Source organism: Paramisgurnus dabryanus, chromosome 21, assembly GCF_030506205.2.
Source record: "Paramisgurnus dabryanus chromosome 21, PD_genome_1.1, whole genome shotgun sequence".
Classification (NCBI taxonomy): Eukaryota; Metazoa; Chordata; class Actinopteri; order Cypriniformes; family Cobitidae; genus Paramisgurnus; species Paramisgurnus dabryanus.
This window is the reverse complement of record NC_133357.1, coordinates 11,720,566-11,744,595: the sequence shown is the minus strand read 5'-3', so window position 1 is coordinate 11,744,595 and position 24,030 is coordinate 11,720,566. Positions and strand designations below refer to the sequence as shown.

The 24,030-nt window shown below is 41.5% G+C and overlaps 1 protein-coding gene across 5 annotated transcripts in view; it reads right to left on the bottom strand.

Annotated features, from left to right (window-relative positions):
• The window catches only part of casz1 (castor zinc finger 1), a 230,864-nt gene that overhangs the window by 10,327 nt on the left and 196,507 nt on the right, over positions 1-24,030 (bottom strand). For all 5 annotated transcript variants that reach the window (XM_065285586.1, XM_065285585.1, XM_065285587.1 and 2 more), the window contains 13 exons: positions 20,736-21,603; positions 19,848-19,913; positions 17,401-17,491; positions 13,586-13,750; positions 10,608-10,780; positions 9,672-10,534; positions 5,911-6,046; positions 5,266-5,329; positions 4,420-4,574; positions 3,645-3,767; positions 3,138-3,455; positions 2,791-2,989; positions 225-396 (listed from right to left, as the gene is read on the bottom strand). In XM_065285586.1, coding sequence (XP_065141658.1) covers positions 225-396; positions 2,791-2,989; positions 3,138-3,455; positions 3,645-3,767; positions 4,420-4,574; positions 5,266-5,329; positions 5,911-6,046; positions 9,672-10,534; positions 10,608-10,780; positions 13,586-13,750; positions 17,401-17,491; positions 19,848-19,913; positions 20,736-21,603 — 3,393 coding nt within the window. The remainder of the gene's footprint in view (positions 1-224; positions 397-2,790; positions 2,990-3,137; positions 3,456-3,644; positions 3,768-4,419; positions 4,575-5,265; positions 5,330-5,910; positions 6,047-9,671; positions 10,535-10,607; positions 10,781-13,585; positions 13,751-17,400; positions 17,492-19,847; positions 19,914-20,735; positions 21,604-24,030) is intronic.

Here is a 24,030-nt window from a genome sequence, read left to right as displayed (position 1 = left end):
CATTAAAACCGTGCGTTTTTCCTCCCACTCAAATAGGGGCATTTTGGACAGGCTGTAATAAATGATCATTGGAGTATTTTGGGCTGAAACTTCACAGACACATTATGGACACACCTGAGACTTATATTACATCTTGTAAAAAGGCCATAATAGGTTCCCCTTTTAACAGAGTCTGCATATATTAACACATATACAAGGAAACATCTCCAGAGGTTTGATCTTACCAGGTCTTCCACATTCTTCTCGCTTGGTGAAGTATTTGAACCCGTTGGCGGCACGTCTCTCAGCTTTCTCGTGCTTCTTGACGTGCCAGGGCAGTTTGGTGGTGATGTTGGTGACGAAGTAGCAGCCAGGTCTCAGGCAATGATAGTGACCCCTCATGCGAAACTCACAGTGCTGTGGAGAACCAGAGAAACATGGACCATTACTCCTCACAGACTTATCATACATTACATTTGCAAGCAATACCAAACTTTTTGAACCAAAATGGGATCTGACGGTTTTACTCGGTTATGTCTAATTATTAAACCCTATACTATTTGTCAAAGCACATAACGGGACCAGTCGTTCCTTTTCAGTTTGGGTCCGAGCCGTAGCCACTGACCTCAGTAACAGAGCACCAATTAGTTCATTTTGCGATTCATCTATTTGTGAAACAGCTCTTTTATCAATTCATTAGTCTGTGCGTGTGAATGTGTGTGTCCTCAGCAATGTAACCCGTTCCTCCACCGCCATCTGTTTCCAGAGAGGCAGTTCCCTCAGGAGCACATAAACAGAACCCACTCTGCTCTGGAGAGGAGCGGGGATGGGACGCATAAATGAATTCATTTAAACAGGTTTTGCTCCAAATGCATGTTGCAGGAAGGGGAGGGCTTTTTTCTATTAATGATGGAATTTTTGATGAAAAGCAAAACTTGTTTATTTTAGACACCTTTGGGGTCTCAGCGGTGTTCCTTTTTATATGTTTGCTTGGCGTGGAGAAATGAGGCCATTTTTTGCTTCCAGTGTTATTTAAAGAGATGTTACGCTATATATTCTACATTTTATGGTGTTCGGCCGTACAAATGTTACCACTATGATAATAGGATAGGGTGTTGTGGGTGATGCTTGGTCATTGCTAGGGTGGGTATTCTAGGTGGTTTACTGACCCAAAAAGTCTCCTTTAATGTTTCATAGAAACATTAAGGGGCAGTTTCCCAGACAGGGATAAGCTTAAGCCAGGACGAGGCCTTAGTTAAATTAGGATATGTAAGTCATTTTTAAAAGCATAATCTTGGAATAAATACACTGCAAAAAATTATTTTCAATAAAAAAATTCTTAGTATTTTTTTCTTGTTTTCAGTAAAAATTCTTAAATTAAGACACTTTTTCTTGATGAGCAAAACGACCCAAGAAAATAAGTCTAGTTTTTAGAACAAAAATATCAAATTTAAGTGATTTTGTGCATAAAATAAGCAAAAAAATCTGCCAATGGGGTAAGCTAATTTTTCTTGAATTTAGTGTTTAAGAAAAATGTTCAAGATTTTTTGCTTACCCCATTGGCAGATTTTTTTGCTTGTTTTATGCACAAAATCACTTAAATTTGATATTTTTGCACTTATTTTCTTGGGTCGTTTTGCTCATCAAGAAAAAGCAACTTAATTTAAGAATTTTTAGATATTTTTACTTAAAACAAGACAAAAATACTAAGAATGTTTTTTCTTGAAAATCATTTTTTTTGCAGTGTACTACTGCACTGCAAAAAATGACTTTCTTAGTTATTATTTTTGTATTGTTTTAAGCACAAATATCTAAAAATTCTCAAGCCAAGATGCATTTTCTTGATGAGCAAAATAAGTCTAGCTTTAAGACTGCTTGTTTTATGCACAAAATCACTTAAATTTGATATTTTTGGTCTAAAAACTAGACTTATTTTCTTAGGTCATTTTGCTTGATTTAAGAATTTTTAGATATTTATACAAAAAGCAAGACAAAACTACTAAGAAAGTCATTTTTTGCAGTGTGGTGTGCATCTTCAGACAAAAGAATCGCACTGATATATTTTAAAATATGACAGGGCAAGTTGTTTTCGATCAAGACAACACTAACATTTAAGTTAGTCTGGGACTAGGCTTAGGCCCTGTCTGGGAAACCGCCCCCAAAAGATTTATGCATTTGTCCCACTGCAGAAAAATACTTTCTTACTTAGTATTGTTGTCTTGTTTTTAGTACAAATATCTAAAAATGTTTAAATCAAGATGCATTTTCTTAATGAGCAAAATGACCTAAGAAAATAAGTCTAGTTTTTAGAGAAAAAATATCATATTTACGTGAATTTGTGCTTAAAATGAGCAAAAAAAATCAGCCAATGGGGTAAGAAAAAAAATCTTGAAATAAGTTAACTTTTTCTTAAGCACTTAATTCAAGAAAAAATTGTCTTACCCCATTTGCAGATTTTATTTAGCTTGTTTTAAGCACATATTTTGCCACTTAAATTTTATATTTTTTCTCTAAAAACTAGAAGTATTTTTAGATCATTTTGCTCATTAAGAAAATGCAACTTGATTAGAAGATATTCGTACTAAAAAAAAGACAAAAATACTAAGTAAGAAAGGCATTTTTTGCCATGCAGGCACTTTTATCCAAAGCAACTTACAGTGAATTACAAGGTATCCAATTTATCAGTAAGTGAGATTTAAACCCACAACCTTTTGCAATGCTAATGCAATCTCTACCAATTGAGCTAAAGGAACATAGCAATAAGGTTTGCCACTAATAATGTGTGCTTGATATAACCAGACCCTTACTCACCTGGTTTGGACAGAGACACTGTAGAGAATAGTAGGAGAACTGGTCTCGCACATTAACCAGGTTGTTGTTGGGGTTAATGTGGTCCAGACAGTGCGATTCAGCTTTGCCGGATGTTTTACACACATATTTGCAGTTGCCAAACAGACAGTGAAAGTGGAACTTGTTGGAGTATTTGCAGTCAGTGGCCAGACAAGGATCACTGAGGGATACAAGTATGAGGAAACGTCTGTCACATATTTAAACTCCACAAAAGACATGGAAATACTGGCTGCACATCTAAGCCATGTAAATCACACCACTGCGGTATTATGAATTTCATAGAAAAATGTTACGCAACGTCAACTCACTTGTCCTGGAACTGCAGGAAGCCGGGCTTGACCTGGGGCTTGGCGTTCTCCAGGGAAGTGGTGGCCAGAGGGGAAGTGGCCGGGATACTGGGCATGGATGCGGGAAGCTGGGGGATAGATCCAGCCAGCTGCTTCCAAGCTTGAAGAGAGGGAGAAGAGCTGTATCCTCCCGACACAGCCATGCTGGGGGAATCCATCGGAGGGGTCTTGGCCATGGAAATGGGGGCAGCCATTTGATTAGGGGCACCGTCATTGGATTCCTTGCTCTCGCTGAAAGAGCCGTCCGATTTAACCTTCAGGTTGGCCCTCAAGTGGAAGCTAATGACAGAGAGGTGCATCACCCATTAGATGTGTTGCAATAGAGCTGCCAAACATAGCAGCAAATTAACATTACTTGATCATAATCATGCAAATTGTGTGCCTGTGAACTTTAACATTAAAATCTTTGAGGTAACTTGATTATCTATGATTGTTTCGCTCTGAATTTGGAAACGGAGGGCTTCTTACTTGGCGTGTTTGATGGCGCCGTCCACCGTGCTGAAAAGAGCCCCGCAATCCTCCACCACGCAATGAAAATGTATCTTGTGCAAGAAGTCACAATGAGCTTCGCAGTAATCATCAGTGTCATACCTGTAATCGTACGTGGGAAAGAGAAACCGTTAAAAAGAATCAAAATGCTTATTAGTTATTTTCCACACTTGTGTTCTTGGTTTAGCTCACGAGCATCTGACTTTGAGTAGTTAACCTATCCAAACAGCCGTCTACGGCTGGGACATTTTGTCAAGGCTTTGTAACTGAATACATAACATCACACGCTCGAGATAAACCTTCTCTTTCCATATAACCTGAGAATAAACACTGCAGATGGCACTGACCAACGGCCGGGTACATCACAAAGACACAAAACAGACGCCACCTTTGATGAAAAACAGAGGACGGGCGGTCAGGATACGATTGTGTTTTGTGTCATGAAAGATCTACGATATTTGGGTACACTGCTGTGATATGTAGTTGGGTAGTTGACCAAAAATAAATATATATTTTAACAGCCAGATTTTAAATTTCAATTGTATATACAGTCTACAGTATTGTATATTTTTAGATTTTCCATACTTTTGAACAACCTAACCATTTTCTTCACAATCACATTATAGTTCTTGTGATCGAAAATGAAACGACAGAGAAAGTCCCGGTTACTCATTTTCGATGGAAATTTGGTGTAGTCAGAACCACTAAAGTTTGAAGTGACAGGTGAGACTCAATAGGAAGGATTGTAAGAAACCTGCGCAGATAGGTCCTCCAGAGTTCAGCAGGTTTCTCTGGGCTTGATCTCTTCATCACCCTGAGATACTGAGCTGCGTCTGTACAATCTTGAGCTCCCTCCAGCTCAGACTTCAGATCCAAAGAGTTGAAGAAGCCTGGACCGACATGTGCCATCTGCATAGATGTGAACACATGTGCTTAGTTCATCACATGTGCTTAGTTCAGAAGCAAAACAGTTTAATACAGGCAGTGGTGTATGCACGAAAGAAAGAGAGAGAGAGAGAGAGAGAGAGAGACACAGAGAGTGTGAGAGAGAGAGAGAAGGCTTAGCTAAGCTGTCAGGAAAACTGGATTTTTAAACCATCAAGGTAATGGTACATGCGCACCACATTTGTATTAGTCATACAAGATATATGATTAAAACAATGTCCATTTTAATCTCAGCAAAAACACACAACATTTAAATATCTGTTGGGTACCATTTTGTCTTTTTAAAAAATGAGGATGACGGTTGCTCCTTTTTCTCCGCGCTGACTTTTTAATCAAATAATTTACAAAGTCCATAAATAAAGATGGAGCAGATGGAGAAGAAAAAGAAGAAAGCCAGAGGAAAAAAATGCACGGAGAGTTCAAAACAGCTCATCAAAAAACAAACATCTCTATATATCTGCCGTGGCAACCGGCTCCTGCTTCATTATATTAATTTGTGAGCGCGCGGCTGAAATTACACTGTATGAAAAATGGCTGGAAAATTTAAATGATACAAACTCATCCTATTAGTGGTGAAACATTAAAAAACAAACAGCCCCCTCTGCATCCTGCTAATTTGTCTTGGGATGAAAAGCATTTGATGGATGAATCTTACCTTATTCATAAGTGAGGATAAAAGAGATGTATTTCCCGGTGCTGGGTGTCCGTTTGATTCAGTGCTAGAACATGCAAAAGCAACAGTGTTTAGGGCGAGATTTGCATGAGAACAGTAAATATTGTAATTTATCTCAGATTGTGAATATACAATGAAGAAGAGGGAAAAATGAAATGCGCTGTATAGCGTCGCATTGTAAACCGGGGGTTGGAAATTAGGGTTTATGCAAACGCGCTTTCATCTAAATGAATGTGCAAACGTGTCATGCTTCATACTTGACGTGCATTAGGAAAACAAGGGGGAATAAACATTATGGAGAATTTTTATGATAGATTATGATGTAGGGCAATGCGCCAGCAAAGCAAAGGTCATAGGTTCGAATCCTTCGAAAAACCTACACGCGGAATGCTTCGAATAAAAGTGTCTGGCGAGCGAATAAATGTAAATTTCCTCAAAGGAGGCCTTGCGGTGGGACAAGGAGGGAGTGTGTAAATCTTCTCCTCCTTGATCACTCCACAGACCCACCTTGTGAAGGGGGTTTAACAAGAGCACTCACAATAATTAACACAATACAGCATTATTCGAGGGATAAATCACAGCGGGCCGGGGTGGGTGCGGGGGGAGGGTCCGAGGATGATGGCATACCTGTTGTCTTTCTTGCTCAAGTCCAGGCTGTGCTCTTGGAAGGACTCTTGGGAAGCCCCAGAGGTGCCGTCCACGGGCTCCTGCTTGACTTCGACCGGATTAAACCGGGCCGGCTGTTGAGCTGACTGCCCGATCCCTAAGGAGAACGAGAGAGAAAACAAAGTTAGCGTTGGTCAGCATTATTACGCTTTGACGAGATCCGATCTGACTTCTGTCCCGGCCAAGGAGAAGACCAGGAGTGATAATTATTGCGGAATTATGTCAGGCCGTCACAGCGTTTAAATGTTGATTGAGAGGCAGCGGGAATGAGGGAAAAAGACTTCTTTCGGAGCAGCGCCTGTCACAAGTCATTTGCCGGCCTGCCTCGTAACTGGTCATTAAGAGGCATGCTAATGCTGAGGGAAAGTGGCAGATTCAGACTGGCCGCCCCTCCCGCACGGCCAGCGTGTCCTTGTTGGCTCGACGTCGGACGGCAGTCGATGCCACTGAGCATGCCCGAAAGGAACATCTGCTTGTCTGTCAGATTAGAGGTGACAGCCAATCAGATCAGTTCAAATAGCGTGACCTCTCGATCTGATTTTCAAAATAGGTATTCAGAAGATGTGGAGAGTGCCGACAGGAGAGCTGAATAAAAAAGAAAACAGTGACGGAAATGCGACCTGGCTTTTCCCTCCAATCCCCAAATGATTGAAATATTAATATGCCCTCAGGCTATACAGAAAAGGCCAGGCTTTTGGTAGCCAGTAAGTGGTATTTTATTAAAAAAAAGATTAGGAATTATAGAAGAGTCACATGCACAACCTCACTGATGAATTGAGGTTGGCCATTCGGCATGGAGGGGGCTTATAAAACAAGGAACACTAAAAAAACATTGACGGCAGCTAACGCCATGTCCTTGGTGTTCACTTCAGAATAGAGGTCTTTACGGGTCCACTTAGATCCGAAAACCTGAGGTCCGACCTAAGACCCGATCGGGTTCGGGTCTAAAAGTTTCACACGGGTCGGGTATAATATTAGCGGCATCGGGTCTCGGGTAAATTAAATTGTTTTTGCCGAACAGACCCAAAAACCCTAGCGTGTGCGTCAATGTCCTTTTCAAACCTCTCATCTGTTTGCCAAGAGCACTTGCGACATTTTGTGGCTGGCGGTAGGTAAATTTCGTTAAGACAGATGTCAGTCAATTTTAAATGTACATTTTAGTGATTACCTGGGTAAAACAAGTAAAACAAATGGAGCAGCTTGCCAAATTGGTTGCGAGACCAGCGGCGTTTCTGTCTGACCTCTGCGTGCGGGGCTGCAGACTGCATAAACGTCGGTCGGTGCCGTTTACATTCGGGTCCAGTCGGGCAAAAAAAATGCCACTGGATTGGGTCGGACTCTGGTCTAATTTTCTCAATTTATCATAAGTAAAACATTATTTATGCACTGCAAGTTCGGGTACAAAGTGATTCGGGTCATTTCGGGTCGGGTACATTTATTTGGACCCGAGAAGACCTCTACTTCAGAGGGCGTTGAACCATGTGAAAACATACAGTAGGAGAACCAATAAGAAACACCCTTGGGTCACAAACATTTATACCTTTACACAAACTTTATGGAATTTATCAGATGTACGCCACGTGTGATCTGACACTGCCTTTGTTACTACTGTACACATTACATGAGGTAAAATAATGACTCACTGTGCTGTGTCGCTTTTAGGCACAGCTACATAACAAAGCCAGAAGGTTAGCACTGTTTCAAATCTTTACGCTCATTTGACTAATTACCGCCTGCCTTAGCGCCTAAAACTACGAGGTTCGTCCACCTCCATTCAACCCAAATCTGCAGTCAGAACGCGTGAAGAGAGAAGTGCGTGGTTATGATGTTAACCTCTCTGAATAACTCTGCCCTACATCGGCCCAGCTGACATTAAGCCTCTCTCTCTCTTTCTCTCTCTCTCTCTCTGGCAGAGATGAACTGCCTGACGTTAACAAGGGACGTTTAAATAACGCCTGTGTGAGGAGAGAGTCATTAAACCTTCAGCTTTGCCGTTTCTATGACAAAAATCGGCGATGATCTGAGGAAGCGAGAAAAAAAAAAAGAGGCAGACGATCACGAAGCTGTGTTTTTCTGGAAATTATCCAAGAATAATGTTGTACTGTGTAATTACCTCGCCGAAGTTACTGAACTCTTGAAAGATCATTTGTACTGGGTGTCTCATTAGCAAACCCCTCAGATTCCGAGATCCTCCGAAACACTTTGGGGTGCGTGTGGATAGAAAGCGAATATTCTACCAGGAAACGCTGCCACCTGAACAAATTAGCAAAGCCGCTCAGCGTATACAGTAAGACTGAGATGTGTTTCTCGCAAACTGCCCCTTGACTAAAAAATAGAGTTTGAAAAAAAAACAAAGCTGTATGAAAATAGCCACAGTAAACATCATTCTCTTGTTTCTAACGCTGAGCTCTGACCACATCCTCTTCATATTTTACCCAAATGTCCTGTTCACACGTCTTTTCTGAGCAAATGTGTAAAATTAGCAATGCCTCATTATGATCTGCGTTCTTAACTCTCGTCTAGTGGGGATTTTTTTTCTCGATTTATCAGTTTTTTCTACGTTTCTTCAAAACACTCATGCATGAGATAATTTAACACCTGCCATTTTATTCATCTCTGCTATCTTGCAGGACCGTCTGACCATCTGTAAACTCCTAGCCATAAGCCATCAACTCGGTCCTATCACTTATCCTCCTCTATGTCTTCTTTGAGAAGATCTGAGAGGTTCCTTAAGTATACGCCTGCAAAGAGACAAGACGTTAAGCCTGTGGCTGTCTTGTAGTAGCTAAAATTCTGTGATGATCTTTTATATCTGATTTAGTTACAATCAAAAGTATTTTGGGCACGTACCATGGCATTTATTAAGAATATGTCAATCGTTCACCGCAATGTCAATCATATGTCATGGTATTTTCACTCAAGTACTCAAGTAGCGTATTTTCCCTGGGCATTCCCGGCTGATGCCATCGCTGTACCACAGTGATTCTGTACATTTAGGGAACCCATTTGCTTACTAATCCATTCAGAAAGACCCTGAAATAAGTACTGCTTTTATATGAACATGAAAACCTGAGCGAAAACACACACACACACCGTCTCACTAGAGAGCTGACTCATTTCTGCTTCACCGGTTTCTGATATTTCTTCCTCAGAGTGCATATAAAAAGCTGCTTTGTACCTCCAATTTCTCAACTTAATATTATTCAGGCTCCATTTGGTTGGAACGAGTGCACGTTCAGATAAGAGGCCGGTGATGAGGAAGCATGTAGAACACAGGGCCTGGGATTCTCCTGAGAATGCTATTAGAGGCCGCTTTACAGAGCCCACTCACTAGTTCGGCACTTATCTGCTAATGGATTGTGGGTATCATGACAATGATCGCTGCAATAACAAGACTACTACAGCAAACCAGACCTTTCATATTTTGCCCTAATCCTGAAATCAGAGATTTGTGTTCTGCCTGTGGACGGGGGGTGAGCAGATGACCTGGACGTAGGTACATAGGAAGAAAAGAGAGAGAGAGAGAAACAGAGCGAGGATGCTCCCATGGTAAAATATTGTATGGAAAACAATCCACTGATTATATCTTTCACTTCCTGCTCCTCTGTAAATGTGTTTGGAGATTTGAGAACACAATCATTGTCATGACAACTTGGGGCGGAGCCTCACACTGTTACATGTTAATTGGTTACATTTTGCAAAAAGTAACAACAGAAACTAACCTGCATCCAGGTTTCCGGAGGGCTTCAGGGCAGCAGCGGCCAATCGGGCCATCATAGGCGAAATCAGACCCTTGCTGGCCGAGATCTTCTCCATGATGGATGATGCAGCAAAAGAAGTCGGAGTGGAAGCTACGGTGGCTGGAGCAGGGTCCCCGGTCGGAGCGGAAGTTTGGGGTAGACAATCATTGGGCATTGAGTGAGCTACAGAGGTGGCAGCCGAGATCATACCAGCGGCGGAGGGTGCGAGAGGCATGGACATTCTGGGAATGAGGGAAAAGAAAGGGTTGGAAGCTCCCGGCAGCGTGCTGTTGGAAAGAGCCAAGGCCATGGGAACATTGCTGGGCAGAGCCTGGGATAGCAGGGTGGATATGCGGCTGGCCGGAGGCAGCGAGGCGGTGGGCTTGACGCTGTGGCTGGAGGACATCGTTGTGGTTGGTGTGGTCAGCAGGTGTGGTACTGTGGAGGACTGCTGGGTGGTTGGAGAAGCACTTAGGCTGGAGTTCTTGCTGCTGATGGCGGAGAAGTCCATGAGGTCATCATTGCTGGACTCTTCCTGCTCGTCTTTAGGCAACAAGAAGGAGGAGCCGAGGCCCAACACGCCGGAGGAGCGAATGTGGCGCCGCTCGTGTTTGCGTTTGTGCGAGGTCATCTGGCTGGTAGAGGTAAAGGTGAAGCCGCAGCCTTGGCGTATGCAGTGGAAATGGTTGGTGGCTTTGCTGTAGACGCAGCCTTCGTACTTGCATTCCTCGTATTTGTAAAACTTCTTAAAGCCGTCCTTGGCGTAAGCATCGTCTTTGATGTGATAGCTCTTGTGCTTCTCAATGTCACACTTGTTCTTGAAGGTGAAGGTACAGCCGGGGCGCCTGAAGTTCAGAGAGTCAAAGGTTTAAACACCCGCCAAGTGACTACATTTAGTAAACAGTAATCGGACCATACCTGCAGTGGAAGTGGGTCGTCTTCTGCCCGTAAAACTGGCAGGCAACTGTCCCACAATCCTCGGTGGCCCGGAACCTCTGGAAGCCATCGTTGATCAGCTGTGCGTTTTTCTTATGGAAGTTCTCATGAGTCATGACATCAGAGGTGCTCGTGTACACCTTGTTGCAGCCCACCTGACAGAAAGGAAATGAAAAAAGCACTTTCATGAGACAAAGCGTACATGCAAACGCGAGTTTCAGATTGTTGCACTGGATTAAAAAATGCATGGTATGAAAACAGTGGCTCGAGTAGTCTGCAAGGACATAAAAGCAACCTCTCGGAGATGTGACACAAAAATAGCTCAGTTTGGCGATGAACTCAATGTGGGGAAAGAAACAGGTGACCTACAAAAAATAAACAGGAAACATTTTCTTCAAGATCTGAGCTTTGTTAAAAATGTACTGTTGAGACGACTCACGAAATATGAAAACCAAAACCCTTCACCCAAAAAAAGGTGTGCGTTTCATGACAACAACTTCAAAGAGATAAAAGCGAGAAGGTTTTTTTTTCTAAAATGCAATATGTAGCTTGCAAAACATAGCATGGTGAGGTGGCGTGTGGTCGAAACCTTCTTCCATTTAAGGTTTTAAGTCTAAATTAGTAGACCACCATCTCTGCAATGTCTATGTGCATAGAGATGGGGGGTTGTTCGGGGAAACTGTCACTTACTTTGGTTTGAAAGGTTCTGTTACTCAACAGCAGCGCTCGGAAGCCCTCTGGGCAGCATGAGAACACGAACTAATGTTTGAATTAAACCAGCAATTGTATATCATCTCTGGCACTTTTCAGCCGTGCAAACAGGGTAACTTGGCCATATTCAGGCAAACAATGAAAAAAATGCCACTCTGTTCTTTTTCTCCGTAAATCAGAAGAACGTGTGCCAACATCTGCCTGTTCTCACTGCTGTTAAAACAAGAGCTGAAATGTCTAATAACAATTATGCCGTTACGGAGGTTTAAAAAAAAGAATATATATTAAGCCAGAGCTACGGCTCGGTGACACCTTGAAAGTAAGCAGATGTGGGAATTAAACAGATCTGGTGGAAAATAATCTTCAGCTCTTCGCTTGGTACTAAAAGATGAAAAATGTTGAGTCTATATAAACAACTAACAGAATTTTATCCATGCCAATTAAGGAGTTGAAGTGAGAAAGGGGTGAGGGGGACAGAGGTGGTCAAACACATCCTGCTCATCCTTTTCATTCTTGTTTGATTTAATTTAAGACACCTCCTGTCACTTAAACAAAAACTGCTCTTAAATGGTCATAAAGATGAAGAAAGATGTAGAAGAACACTGTTATCCTTATAAAGATCTTAAGGAATTTGTACCACCGTGCATTAGGATATATTGACTTGTAGCTCATCCGGCTCATCCGGTAGAGCACAGCATTAGCAGTGCAAAGGTTTGTGGGTTTGATTCCAATAAAATGCATTGCAAGTCTTAAGTCTAAACTTAAGACATTCTTCTTTAACAAAGCATTCACATAGAACAGTGGTTTTCAATCTTGTCCTAGGGGACCCACTGCCCTGCACATTTTGCATGTCTCCCTTATCTAACACACCTGATTCAGATCATCAGCTCATTAAGGGAGAGATCCATGAACAGAACTGGGTGTGTCAGTTAAGGGAGACATACAAAATGTGCAGAGCTGTGGGTCCCCTAGGACAAGATTGAAAACCACTGACATAGAATGTCCAGTAAATGTACTTTTCCCACAGTAGTTATTTTGTCTAGAACAAAGCACTCACATACCTCATATGGGTAATATACTATTGCCGCAATAGTTAGCCTGGAACCGAGCTGACTTAAACCACTATAATGTATGACACTTGCATTACAGGCGAACAGCCCCTACGCTAATAGAATTCTGTTTTTGTCTCCCTGTCTCGTCCTCGACCCCAAGGACAATGAGACAAACAGACCCAGTTCCTGCTGCTGTGAAGGTCATCACACCACCGATCTACTGGCTGTCCTTCAACGTGATGCCCAGCAGATGCTCGACCAACGACCACCGGCTGAACCAGTTTAATCCGCTTACCTGCTTTCTATCCCTACCGTGTCTATATATATAAATATATATTAATTTCTCCCAAGGGTTTTTGTCTTTCTAGGAGTTTTTCCCACCGGGTTTTCTCCTAGTGGGTTTTTCGTCCCAGGGAGAGTCAGACAACTTTGGCTTAACTTGGCACTGTACTGTATACGTTACATTATTAATACGCTCGCTTGTACGGTTTATTCTTAGCCGCTATATTCTACTTCTTATACTATCTATTGATTTTCTGTGTTCTCCTCTACATCTACTCATGTAAAGCTGCTTTGCAACAATTAACAATTGTGAAAAGCGTTATATAAATAAAATTGAATTGAAAAAAGTTGCTTTGGATCAATGCATCTGCCAAATGCATACATATAAAATGTATTGAAAATGATGAAGAAGAGCATTTTAAGTAGGCATATGAAAATGCATGCTCTAGTTGGAGAGTGATGTAATGCTACAGCAGTGGTTTACTATCTTGGGGGGCGCGAGAGTGTGCACAAAATTTTGTAAAATAGATTAATTTATCATAAATTCTATGTAATTCAACCTCACTAACCAACACTACTGTATAATTTAATATGTTTTGCTGAAGATTTTTTAATGTCATGAATTTTCTTTAGGGGATGCACCCTCGACAATGGGGGTGCACGCCAAAAAGTTTGAGAACCACTGTGCCAATATGCATTCTGTTGCATACTACACAACTTTTTGTTTAGATTTGGGGGCTAAAATAATCAGACAGCATGTACAGCAGCAATAAACATCGCTATCAATGTGCACATTATCCAGATTTTATTAACCTACTAAACTTTTTTACAAATCAGGGGTGCCAGTCTTTGCACATGTGTGTGTAGGGGTAAATGTGCGTTTTTTGCAAACTAGGGGTTTGCGTTGTGGTTTACCTGCATGCAGTGGTAGTGGGTGCTCTTGCCGTTTAGATGGCAACCGTGGTAGTAGACGCTGCAGTCATCCAAAGGGCTGAAGCGCATGAATCCGTGCTGCAAGGAGTTGTCCCGCTTCTTATGCATGTTGTAATGCCTTATCACATCCTGCTTACTGGTGAATCTCTGTCAACAACACAACACACATAGTTTTTATGATGGTGGGTGAGGAGGAAACCAGCAGTGAGTTGCTTTATTACTCTTGCAGCAGCTGCAGAGCACTGCAAACAATTGCTGCCAGGTGGGTAAATGGTAAATATCACTAGAGATCATTGCAGCTGGTATGGTACAGTATGAATTACATTTAACAGCATCGCCTGTACCATACTTAGTCTGGAGTGTTTGAATGGTTCTGGGCATTATGGTCTTTACTTTTTCGTATAAAGTTTTGAGAAATAAATCTGTTGAGATGTTTAACATTGCATCGTATCAGATACGAGGTTTCTGATTATACAGAGATTGTCTCTTTGTGTGGTGTTTCATAAAACATAAAATAAGTGTGGGGGGGGTTCAAATCACAGATAGGATCTGAATCAAAATGATTCATAATTGCACGCTTTCATTTGGATCGACCTTATGGGTAGTGTGACCTTCCCGTGGTGCCTTTCGAGAGCACCGTGTGGAATTCACCCATAGACAACCTATAAACTCAAACTTACCTCGATAACTAACCATTGCATAACTGTAGCACGTACAATGGCTTTCACTTGACTCAAATTGAAATTACCTGGGCCTACGCACCCAATGCATTGCAATATGACTCAGAGAAGACTCCACTCACCGAGCTCTGCTTTTGTATGAATCTGTGCAAAACTTGCCTCCCGAGCTGGCGTGTTTATATATTTCGCCATTTCTAATTAAGATGGATCGCTTGACATGCGAGATCACAGTTGCGATATTCACAGCTTCTGAAAAATCACGTTCCATGCAGATGGTTTTGGAACGTGCACAGGGAAAAAACAACAAACAAACAAACAAGGCAACCAAAAAATGTTTCTCTTTTTAATTCCCCGACGGAGATACGATTCCGTTTTTAATTAAAGTATTAAAGCGCAGTTTTGTGCGAGGTTAGATGATAATAATGAGGAAATATGCTAAAATACCCCTCCTCGAAATTAAAATCTCCTACACCATGGAGCAGTATGAAGAAAACATGAAGCGATGTGAGTAAAAAAACTCACTCTTGAGAGATCGGTGCAACCAAATCTGCAGTAATTGGGCCTGAGCTAATATTACAGGAACTGAAACCAGAGGAGCTGAAATCGATGAGCCCCTTCAAACTTAAATCCATATTTTCTACGTAAACGAGCAACAGGAGAGAAAGAAAATATGACAGAAACATCCAAAACACAAAACCCAATCGCAAATCCATCAGGGTTATCTTACAGGTAAATAAAAAAGGTTTATAAATACTGTATATGGGCTTACAAATATAGCCTCGGTTTTATTACCAGTTCCAAAACTGTATTTTTTTATACGATATATGGGCCAACGTCTAACAAATGATACTGACAGGTATTTGGGATGTCGAGGTGCAAATAAAAGCGATACCGATCTCGTGAACGTGGAAAACAGCAGGAAATTGTATCAGCTGGGCTTCTGTACTGTAGTTCAGTTAGGACATTTATTTTAAGATTCCCATCACATTGCAAGATGAACATGAAGCCATTAAAGGACTGGCAGGGCCGGTGTGGAATAAAGCAATATATTTTTAGTCAAATATTTAATGACTTATCAATTCCAAAAACAAGTTCATCTGAGCTTCACCTCTGTCTGCTGGGCCGTGCACAGCCTCCCGTCTGTCATTACTGAAAAGTACGAGTCAATGACTGCATTTACATGTAAAAGAAAATTGAGTATATTTACATGCATTAACCAAGCGTAGGCAAATATTCTGGTATCCTGTATTTCGATAAATGCCAAGGGAGTTTATTTAGCACTTTCATTTTTTTCAACATCATTCCCGAATCAATATCAACCTTTAATGGATAAACGATGTGCGTGTAAACATGCTCAATGAATACAATTTCCAAAAACAGACAGTTTCAAAGGGAATTATCCGCCAGCTCTTCTAACAGTTTGACGAATTGTTCTTGAATAACAAGAGGCAGCCTGCTGGGCTGCGCGAGTCTCCATTATGTGCAACAGCTGCCCTGTCGTCTTCGGGAGGAATCCTGGATGTTTATAATGAAAAATGTAATCAGATGATTAAAAATGAAGTGGGAGATTATGACTAGAGAGGGCTTGATAGACGGAAAACTGAGCAGCTCTCGTCTGCGGCGGGTTTTTTGATGTCTCCGACAAATGTTCCCATCTTTTCCCGCTCTTTACGGCCATATGCGCACAAGTGCTGATCTGCTTAATTCTGATTTTTCCACGCCGAACATGACAACTCACAGGACATGGATCAGATTAATAATGTGAAAGGGGATTATGAGTGACCCAAGGGTATTAGCAGATGTCCTTCGGAAAAAAGAAGGAACAAGAAATAAAGAAGAGCAATTGTCTATTTGTGCTGGAAGAGCCCTCATCTGTGTTAACCTGTTAAACCAGTACGGCACACAGATGAAAGCTTTTATCGTGAGGTTTTGTTTGGGTGTTTTCTTCTGTGTACCGTGACACATTTTAATCATTTCCTCTAACAGTTATCTTCCTTTACTGTCAGGAAATGATGGGATAAAAGTAAAGGTGAGGTTTTAAATGATGCTGTGACACTCTTAGTTTTATGTGGCTGCTCTTACAGAAAGCAGGTTTTTGGGTTTTTTTAGCAAAGAGGGATGAATGTTTAGAGGTATTGAACTGTGACCGTTACACTGCAAAATTACCCGGTTGACATCATCTTACTTATCATCAAAGAGGAGTAACTGACGGGTCTTTCAGTGTATAATTTATAAATTAGTGAAAGTAAAACTTGATGTAGAACAGCATTTAGTATTTTTTATTTTCTAAATGATAATAGAAGTTAAATAGTTAAAAAGCTTTCACAGAAGTCACTGTGAATTTTACAGTTTTAAAGTTGTATTTGCAAGAAATATTTCTTAACCAGTTCTTCCAGAAAAAAGTTTTTTTTTGTGATTGTTGCGGGCAAAAATCCTTGATCTTGCGGCACGTTTTTTTTATACGATGGAATATGCAGGATATTTATGCAACTGTATGCAATAAAATTGCGGGAACTTGCAAAAATTGCGGGAACTTGCAGAAATTGTGGGAACTTGCAAAAACTGCTGGAACTTGCAAAAACAATTTGCAACTTTTGCAGCTTTTCAATGATGTTCACGTCACATAATCGCATCACTTCATAACGTTCCCATGCCAACAGGGACATGGCTGCGCTTGTGTGAAGTAAATGCAACATTTTTCAACTTTCTGCTAAGATATATGCGATTTTTGCTAGGAAAATGCGGGGATTATGAAATCATACAAGCCCCGCATATTTTGCGCATGGAAAATGTGGCGTATTTGAAAAAATGCGGCCCCCGCATAAATATGCGGACTTTGGCTAATTATGCGTTAAATCATGCAATCGCATAACCACGTTTTTCTGGAGGGACTGCTTAATGGGAGTTATTTGAAAAAAAATTCTTAATACATTTAAAAAAGGAGGTTAAGGCACGCTAACGTTTAGTAGACTGTTTGATTTGCACACAACATTCGGCTTCAGTCAAACTATTCTTCTCACAATAAATTTTTTTTACTCGTCTTGCAGTTCATTATTAATTTAAAAAAATTGTTACACTTTGTATCCCCTGGAGGTGCGTTAATACACCTGTACTCACCTGATAGTTACATTCAGGGTCCATGCAATGATAATGCTCCCTGTATTGGTAAGCACAGTGCACATGGCCACAGTGCTGGCTCCCAGAGAACCTACAAACACACACGACATATCACATTTGAGTTAAAATGTTTCAACAAAAGGTTTGTTATTTATCTAACACACCCTGCCGGTGAATGAGATCATTGTCAAAAAGAAAACTCTAAGTCCATCAAACTTTTTGCTATATCTATTACGCATACGAAACAATGTGGGGGCTCATCTTAAAAGGGCAATTTAGCTTTTTATCCCGCTTGATAGATGCCCTAACCCTAACCGAGTCATCTTCACGGAGTCATTATTACTGAGAACTATAAACACACGGCGAAAACAGGCCTGCGCTTCCTCGACCATACGATTGCAATTCGCTCTCCAGCCACAGCAATCTCCACCAAATTAGTTCCATTGCCTTCAAAGGCAGTAGGTAGACTCTTATTAAACTGTAACCCCCGACATAATTCACTCATTTGCTCGTGCTTTAAGCCCTGCCAAATCAGCGTTCGCCTCTCCAGGTTAACAGCCGATGCTTTAATCAGAGAAAGGTTAGGCCTAATAGAAAGGTTTGAGTGCGTCTCCGAACGGCTTCCTCCTCTCATCGCCCGACTCGCCCGATCTTACGCAGATTGGCGGCGCTTTAAAGTGCCACATTTCCTGAGTGTTTACAGGCTGATTATAACCCTGACGATGATGACTGTTAAAAACCTCCAATTACAGCTGAAAACACACAAATAAACATTCGCGCAGCCGCTGCCAAAAGCACCATCTGCTGAAGCGGAGAAAAAGCTAAGTAATAGAATTTTTTTCTCCCTACTGCCTGGATTATCCCCAGACTGCTTTTACAAATCACTTTGCTGAGTTCATTAAGCTAATTGAATGGTGAATCCACTACCTGCTAAACGTGGGTGGCGTTCTGAAGGGCCAGGGAGGTGGCCGACGCTCGGGTTGGATACGTTTGCTTCTCAAAAACGGTGCGGAGACGAAACCCACCCACCATTAGCAGGCCCTCTGCGTCGCACTCCAACATACCGGGCTCTATGTACATAAAGCTCTCCTGGGACCCGGCAGTATCGCTTTGCCTCTGGTCAATTCCCACATGCCGCGTCAGGGGGCTAATGGCCTGCACTGCTATTCAGCGGCGGATTAAATATTAATATCACCACGACACTGAGATTGCCGCACATCTCCTGTCACAATAGAGACACGCCGATCAAAAATGTTCACGATGGTGGGTACATAAAAGCATTTAGGAGGGAAAGCAGTGACTAAACACTACTAGGGAAGCTCTTTAAACATCAAACTGCGGCAGCGAGGGGAGATAAAGAACTTTTTCCCCCTTATGCGGGGGGAAGGTGGGTGAAGACAAGTTTACAAAGCTGCTTTTTAGCACGACTGTTCTCTCATTAGCGCGTATGATCCCACCCCCACCCTGATCCTTCAACAACCCCCCAATACACAAGGCTGCATTTGCCGTTTTTTACGAGCCCTCGTTTTCCTTTTTTCCCCTCCTCTCTTTCCTTTCTTTTTTTCCCAACACGGAAATTGAAACTGTATCTGGGCTTATCTACTGCCTCCCCGCGCATCAACTGCCGAGATGTTTAGACAAATTTTATGCATTATGCAGTGCAAATATCAAAACAGTTCTTGGCAGTGCCAGCAGAAGCCTCATTAAAAATTCCTTAATTAAATCTTCTTGCAAAATGTAATCAGTCCAAGGAGGGTTTTTGTGTGTGCACAAGGAAGTGTGTGTGTGTCTGTTAGTGGCAGGGCTTTGATTTGTGGCCTTCATGTTACGGCTTGGGAGAGTAATCATTAACGCCACAGCCACTTTGCCTTTTGAAACGCTGTTTTTTCTCCATTTAAGGCTTGAATAAATAAACAAATGATAATCACCTTTCTACTGGCGCGACAAAAGGGATCCAGAAACCGATATTGGAGTGTGCCGCGACTATCTCCGTGCTTTGTCTGGATTCGGAGTGCCTGTCATTTTGTTGATTCGGTATCTTCATTTGAAGTGTAGATATTAAAAATGAAAGCGTCAACTATCTGTGAAGACATGCCCGATGGCACACAAGCACAAAGCTCGGTGTGACCATGCGTTTATCATCAGCCGTGCTTTCCACAAACATTTCAAGCCGTTTGCTCAAGGCTTTATGAAGCAAGGCGCGCTCTGTGCACACAGAGATCTTCTGCGTTGCAGAGAATATGACACTAGCGAAAAATTACTCACTTTCTACGCCTTAATTCAATTAATTTTCCTTAGTCCATAAACCTGGCGTGCTTACGCGTAATTTATCGCCGGCGCGGAAAACGTATTTTCACGAATCTATGTCCTACTTTATTAAAGCGTAAAATATGTCCTCAATTAAAGAACGTTGTGCTGAAGTTTTGTGAGGGGAAGGATTTGCATACCTGGCGATATATTTCTGGTACACGTTGACGTCCTCAGTCACAGGTTTCTCCGGAGGAAGGCCGTTCCTATCACGGCACGCAGAGAAAGAAAAGGATTAATGGTTTGTGTCCCATCAGTAATAGAAACAAACCGACACAGTATTTACTTATGAGTCATGTCAAAGTTTGGACAATCAATATACATTTCCTCGATGTATGGTTGCAAATGAATCACGGGGGTGTATATACACTTTGATGCATAGCCTCCAAACAATATAAAGAAAACAGGTTTTGAAAGCATACATTATTTATACATATTTTGGGAGGGGTGAGCTCAGTGTCAGAAAGCCAGAAATGGTAGCCCATCTTTTTTTGAGGTACCTGAATCTGGCATGAGAAATAGTTACAGTTAAAATTTCATTGAACAAACATTTACAAAAGAAATTCCCATCGCAAGGCAGTTTGTATACCAGGTGGCTACAGATCTGTAGCTTTAATGCTGAACTAAACCTGAGCAGCTCCATGCTGGAGATGACCTGGGGTTAATCTGCCTCTTAAGGGTTGGTTCTGACAACAAATCACTATGTATTTGTGAGTGTACTTGCACACGGGCACACTGCCGGCTGCTTTGGGTAGCTACTGTACGGGAATGCAGTATAACAGTTTCAAGGTTTTTGCCATGACCTGCGTCAACTATTGATAAGGTTAAGCTGAATCAAAGCGAGAGTGCCAAAAATGTCCATGCAAAGTTGTAAGCTGATTTAAAAGCAAAGAATATCACACCTCACACCAGTTCTCTGAAATTTAGTTACGGAAAAGCAGAACTGAAAATGTTCAATATCCCCTTGTTCAATATCGAGGCACCTTAAAAAAAAAACTACCAATGGACTTTTTGTTTTCTGGTCTTACTTGGCTGAGGAGACGGTTCCAGTAGTGATCGAGTCGGTTTTGGAGAAGCTGGACTTCAAGTAATCAGTGTTAATACCCAGGTGTCCCGCCTGGTCTACTGGCAACCCGGGAGCACTCACGACCCCGGCGGGGGCGGCTGTGTTGATGACCGGCGTGCCTGGAGTCGCTGCTGTAGTCGGGAGTATGCCTGGCATAATTGGAGGATCGACCTTCCCAGGCATCTTCTGGAAGTTTCGTACATCGTATTTGGACGGCCTGCCAACCTTGCCAGTTTTAAAGGCGATGGCCCCGCCCATGTCAGGGTTGCCCTCTCCTGGTTTAAAGAGGTGCAGGAACTTGACATTCTCCAGGTCGTACTTAGAGGGCCGCTTATAGGAGTTGCCATTCTGTTGTCGGAGACTCTCCCCCATCTTCAGCTTCTGGATGAAATAATCGTACTTGGAAGCCCGGGATGCCAGGTTCTGGATGTGTGATGGGTTGGCTGGGGGCGTGTTAAGTGAGCTTTGCTTGTGGTCCATTCCGGGTGGAAAAATCTGAGCCTCTGTCCCTGGGAGGGGTGGCTGGATGAGGTTGGTGCTCTTCTCCTGTGCTATTTTGGAGTTTAGCTCTTCGGGTTTGGTGTGCACGGGCCAGGGCAAGGTCTCTCCGGCCTTCAGCTTACGGATGTACTCCTCGTACTTGGAGAAGCGAGCTCGACGCGTGGCCTCCTCGTTGCTCAAGGAGGAGCCGTCTGAGGTAGCTGCTTTTAGCTTTTCAAAGCTGATCTTCTTGGCCAGTTCATCTCGCCCTTGCTGGTCATCATAGCCGAACATGTGTAAGAACTCGTTCATGGTGTTGGCGGCGTAGTCCCGCAGGACAGATGCCTCCCCTATAGAACCAAACAAAAATAGATGATTTACAACATTTCATGTAATAAGCACCTTTTGCAATACAAATCATATTTCAATGCTCTATGGCAATGTAGAAAAATCCATAAGATATTGTCTACTATTTTTTATCAAAACAAGTCTCCACAAGAAGGATGCAATGTATTAAAGGCGCAATTTGATTGCTTTACTGTGAGATTAAGTCTGCACCATTAACTTTCATACAGGTCTTGAGAGAAAGGGTCAGGACAAAGGCTAAATGATAGGACTTGGGTTAAAAGCAGGAAACTGCTTTACTTTCTGCTTAACCAGCCCTTATTAAAACCAAATTACAGCTCTTGAGTTTGTTGTCTGTGTGTGTATGGAACGAGAGCAACACATAAACCCCCTGGCACTGGCGCACTTACTTCTTGGCTGCGATATAGTGTTTACCACAGCAGATGAATGTAAAAAATCTCATCTTGTCTCAGTTTGTCTGTTATAAGAGCAACCCTGCTACAAGAACACCATTCCAGATGACAAACTTTAGACAGAGGTGTCAGATAAATTCCCTTTACCCCTGCCAGGACCCCAGCCCTGCTTCAGACCTTTTCTCCATTTATTTAATTGGCTTTTTCATTGCTGGGAAAACGAGACGGTTAAAGGTAACATTAGCCACGGTGGTGGTAATTAATACTAAAATATTTCAACATTGTTCTCATATTTCTCTGTTATTGCTAAATCGGTCTCTCATCTGTGCTTTTCACATCTACTTCTCAGCATGTAAAATAATCCCCAAATTTCCATTGCAGCATTAGGGCTTGTCCTCTCCGTGCCACATCACTATGAAAGGCGATCCGACAGATCGAAGGGGCATGAAAATTTTAAGAGAAATGTATCAGGTATTTAATAGGAAATTCCCACCTCTTTGCCATGCATCATCATGGTATCAGCTGCTGTGTTTAACCACAGCATTATTTTATTTTAAGTTTTTATTTCATGCTAAATGGGGTAAGAGCTTTGTGTCAGTTTTCACAGCTACCCCAAATAACTCACTTTCTTACTTCTGCACTGTTTTGGGTTGAATGACTGTATTAAGTGACAAGTTTATAATAAGGCGTGTTAAACTGTTGTAACACTACAAATTTGACAAAATAAGTTGCAAATGACAGGCTTAGCTAAAAGCAACATATTTACACAAATTAAATTAAATTAAATAATGCTTTTAATGTGCTAAATTTGCAGTGTACCATATTAGTGCCTGCTGTTTTGAGAAGAAACAGTATTTGTTAATTAACCCCAATTTACAGTGAAACGTGCCAAGGCAAAAACACTGACTTACTTGTTGTTATTACTAACTTAATGAGGGACATTTGATGCTACACATCCCCATCATTTCAGTTTGGCAGCACAGGACTTCAGTCGTAAATTTGACATCCAGTGGATGTATTTTGGTACAGGTCATGACTGCTTAGAAGGGTTCTGTCAGGTCACGTGACTGCACACAGCTTTAAAGTCAGAACAAGCTCTTTAATCTCCGTCGCTGAACATTTTCCAAGGGCAGCAATCAAAGACACTCCTGTTTTGGGTAATTGGACTTATTCCACTGTACCTTTTTCAAACAGCTGGGAAACTCCCTTTATTTTCTGACAGAAATCCCCCTCTTCATCTGTGTCAAAAGTTATTAATGTCAAAAGGCATCTGCAGCATTATATTTACATTAGTGTTAAAGAGACAGTCACCTTAAATTCTATCAATATGTATGTCAAATTGCTTAATAAATTGCTTTCCATTGGTGTATGATTGGTTAGGATAAGCCAATATTTTTCCGAGATGCAACTATTTTAAAATCTGGAATGTAAGAAAAAAAAATATTGAGAATAATAAAAATTAAAAGTTGTTCAAATCAAGTCTTGATTTTTAATATACACATTTTTGGTATATTTATGGCAGGAGATATCAAAGTATCTTCATGTAACATGATCTTTACTTATAGAGGACATGTTATGTGACTTTTTAAGATGTCAAATAAATCTTTGGTGTCCCCAGAGTACGTATGTGAGGTTTTAGCTCAAAATACACCATAGATAATTTATTATAACATGTTAAAATTGCCACTTTGTAGGTGTGAGCAAAAATGTGCCATTTTGGGTGTGACCTTTTAAATGCAAATGAGCTGATGAAATGCAAACACTCATCCCCATATGATGGTGGTTTGTTGAAATTGAAACTCAATTGTGTTGTCAATTATTTTCTGTCTCTCTGTCTCTCTCTCTCTCTCTGCAATAAATGGCAGTGTCTTGGTTGTATAGTGCAGATTTAGGGGTGGTATTATTATAATAATAAGATCCCCTTCTGACATCATAAGGGGAACCAAATTTCAATGACCTATTTTTTCACTTGCTTTCATTAAATGGTTTACCAAAACTAAGTTACTGGGTTGATCTTTT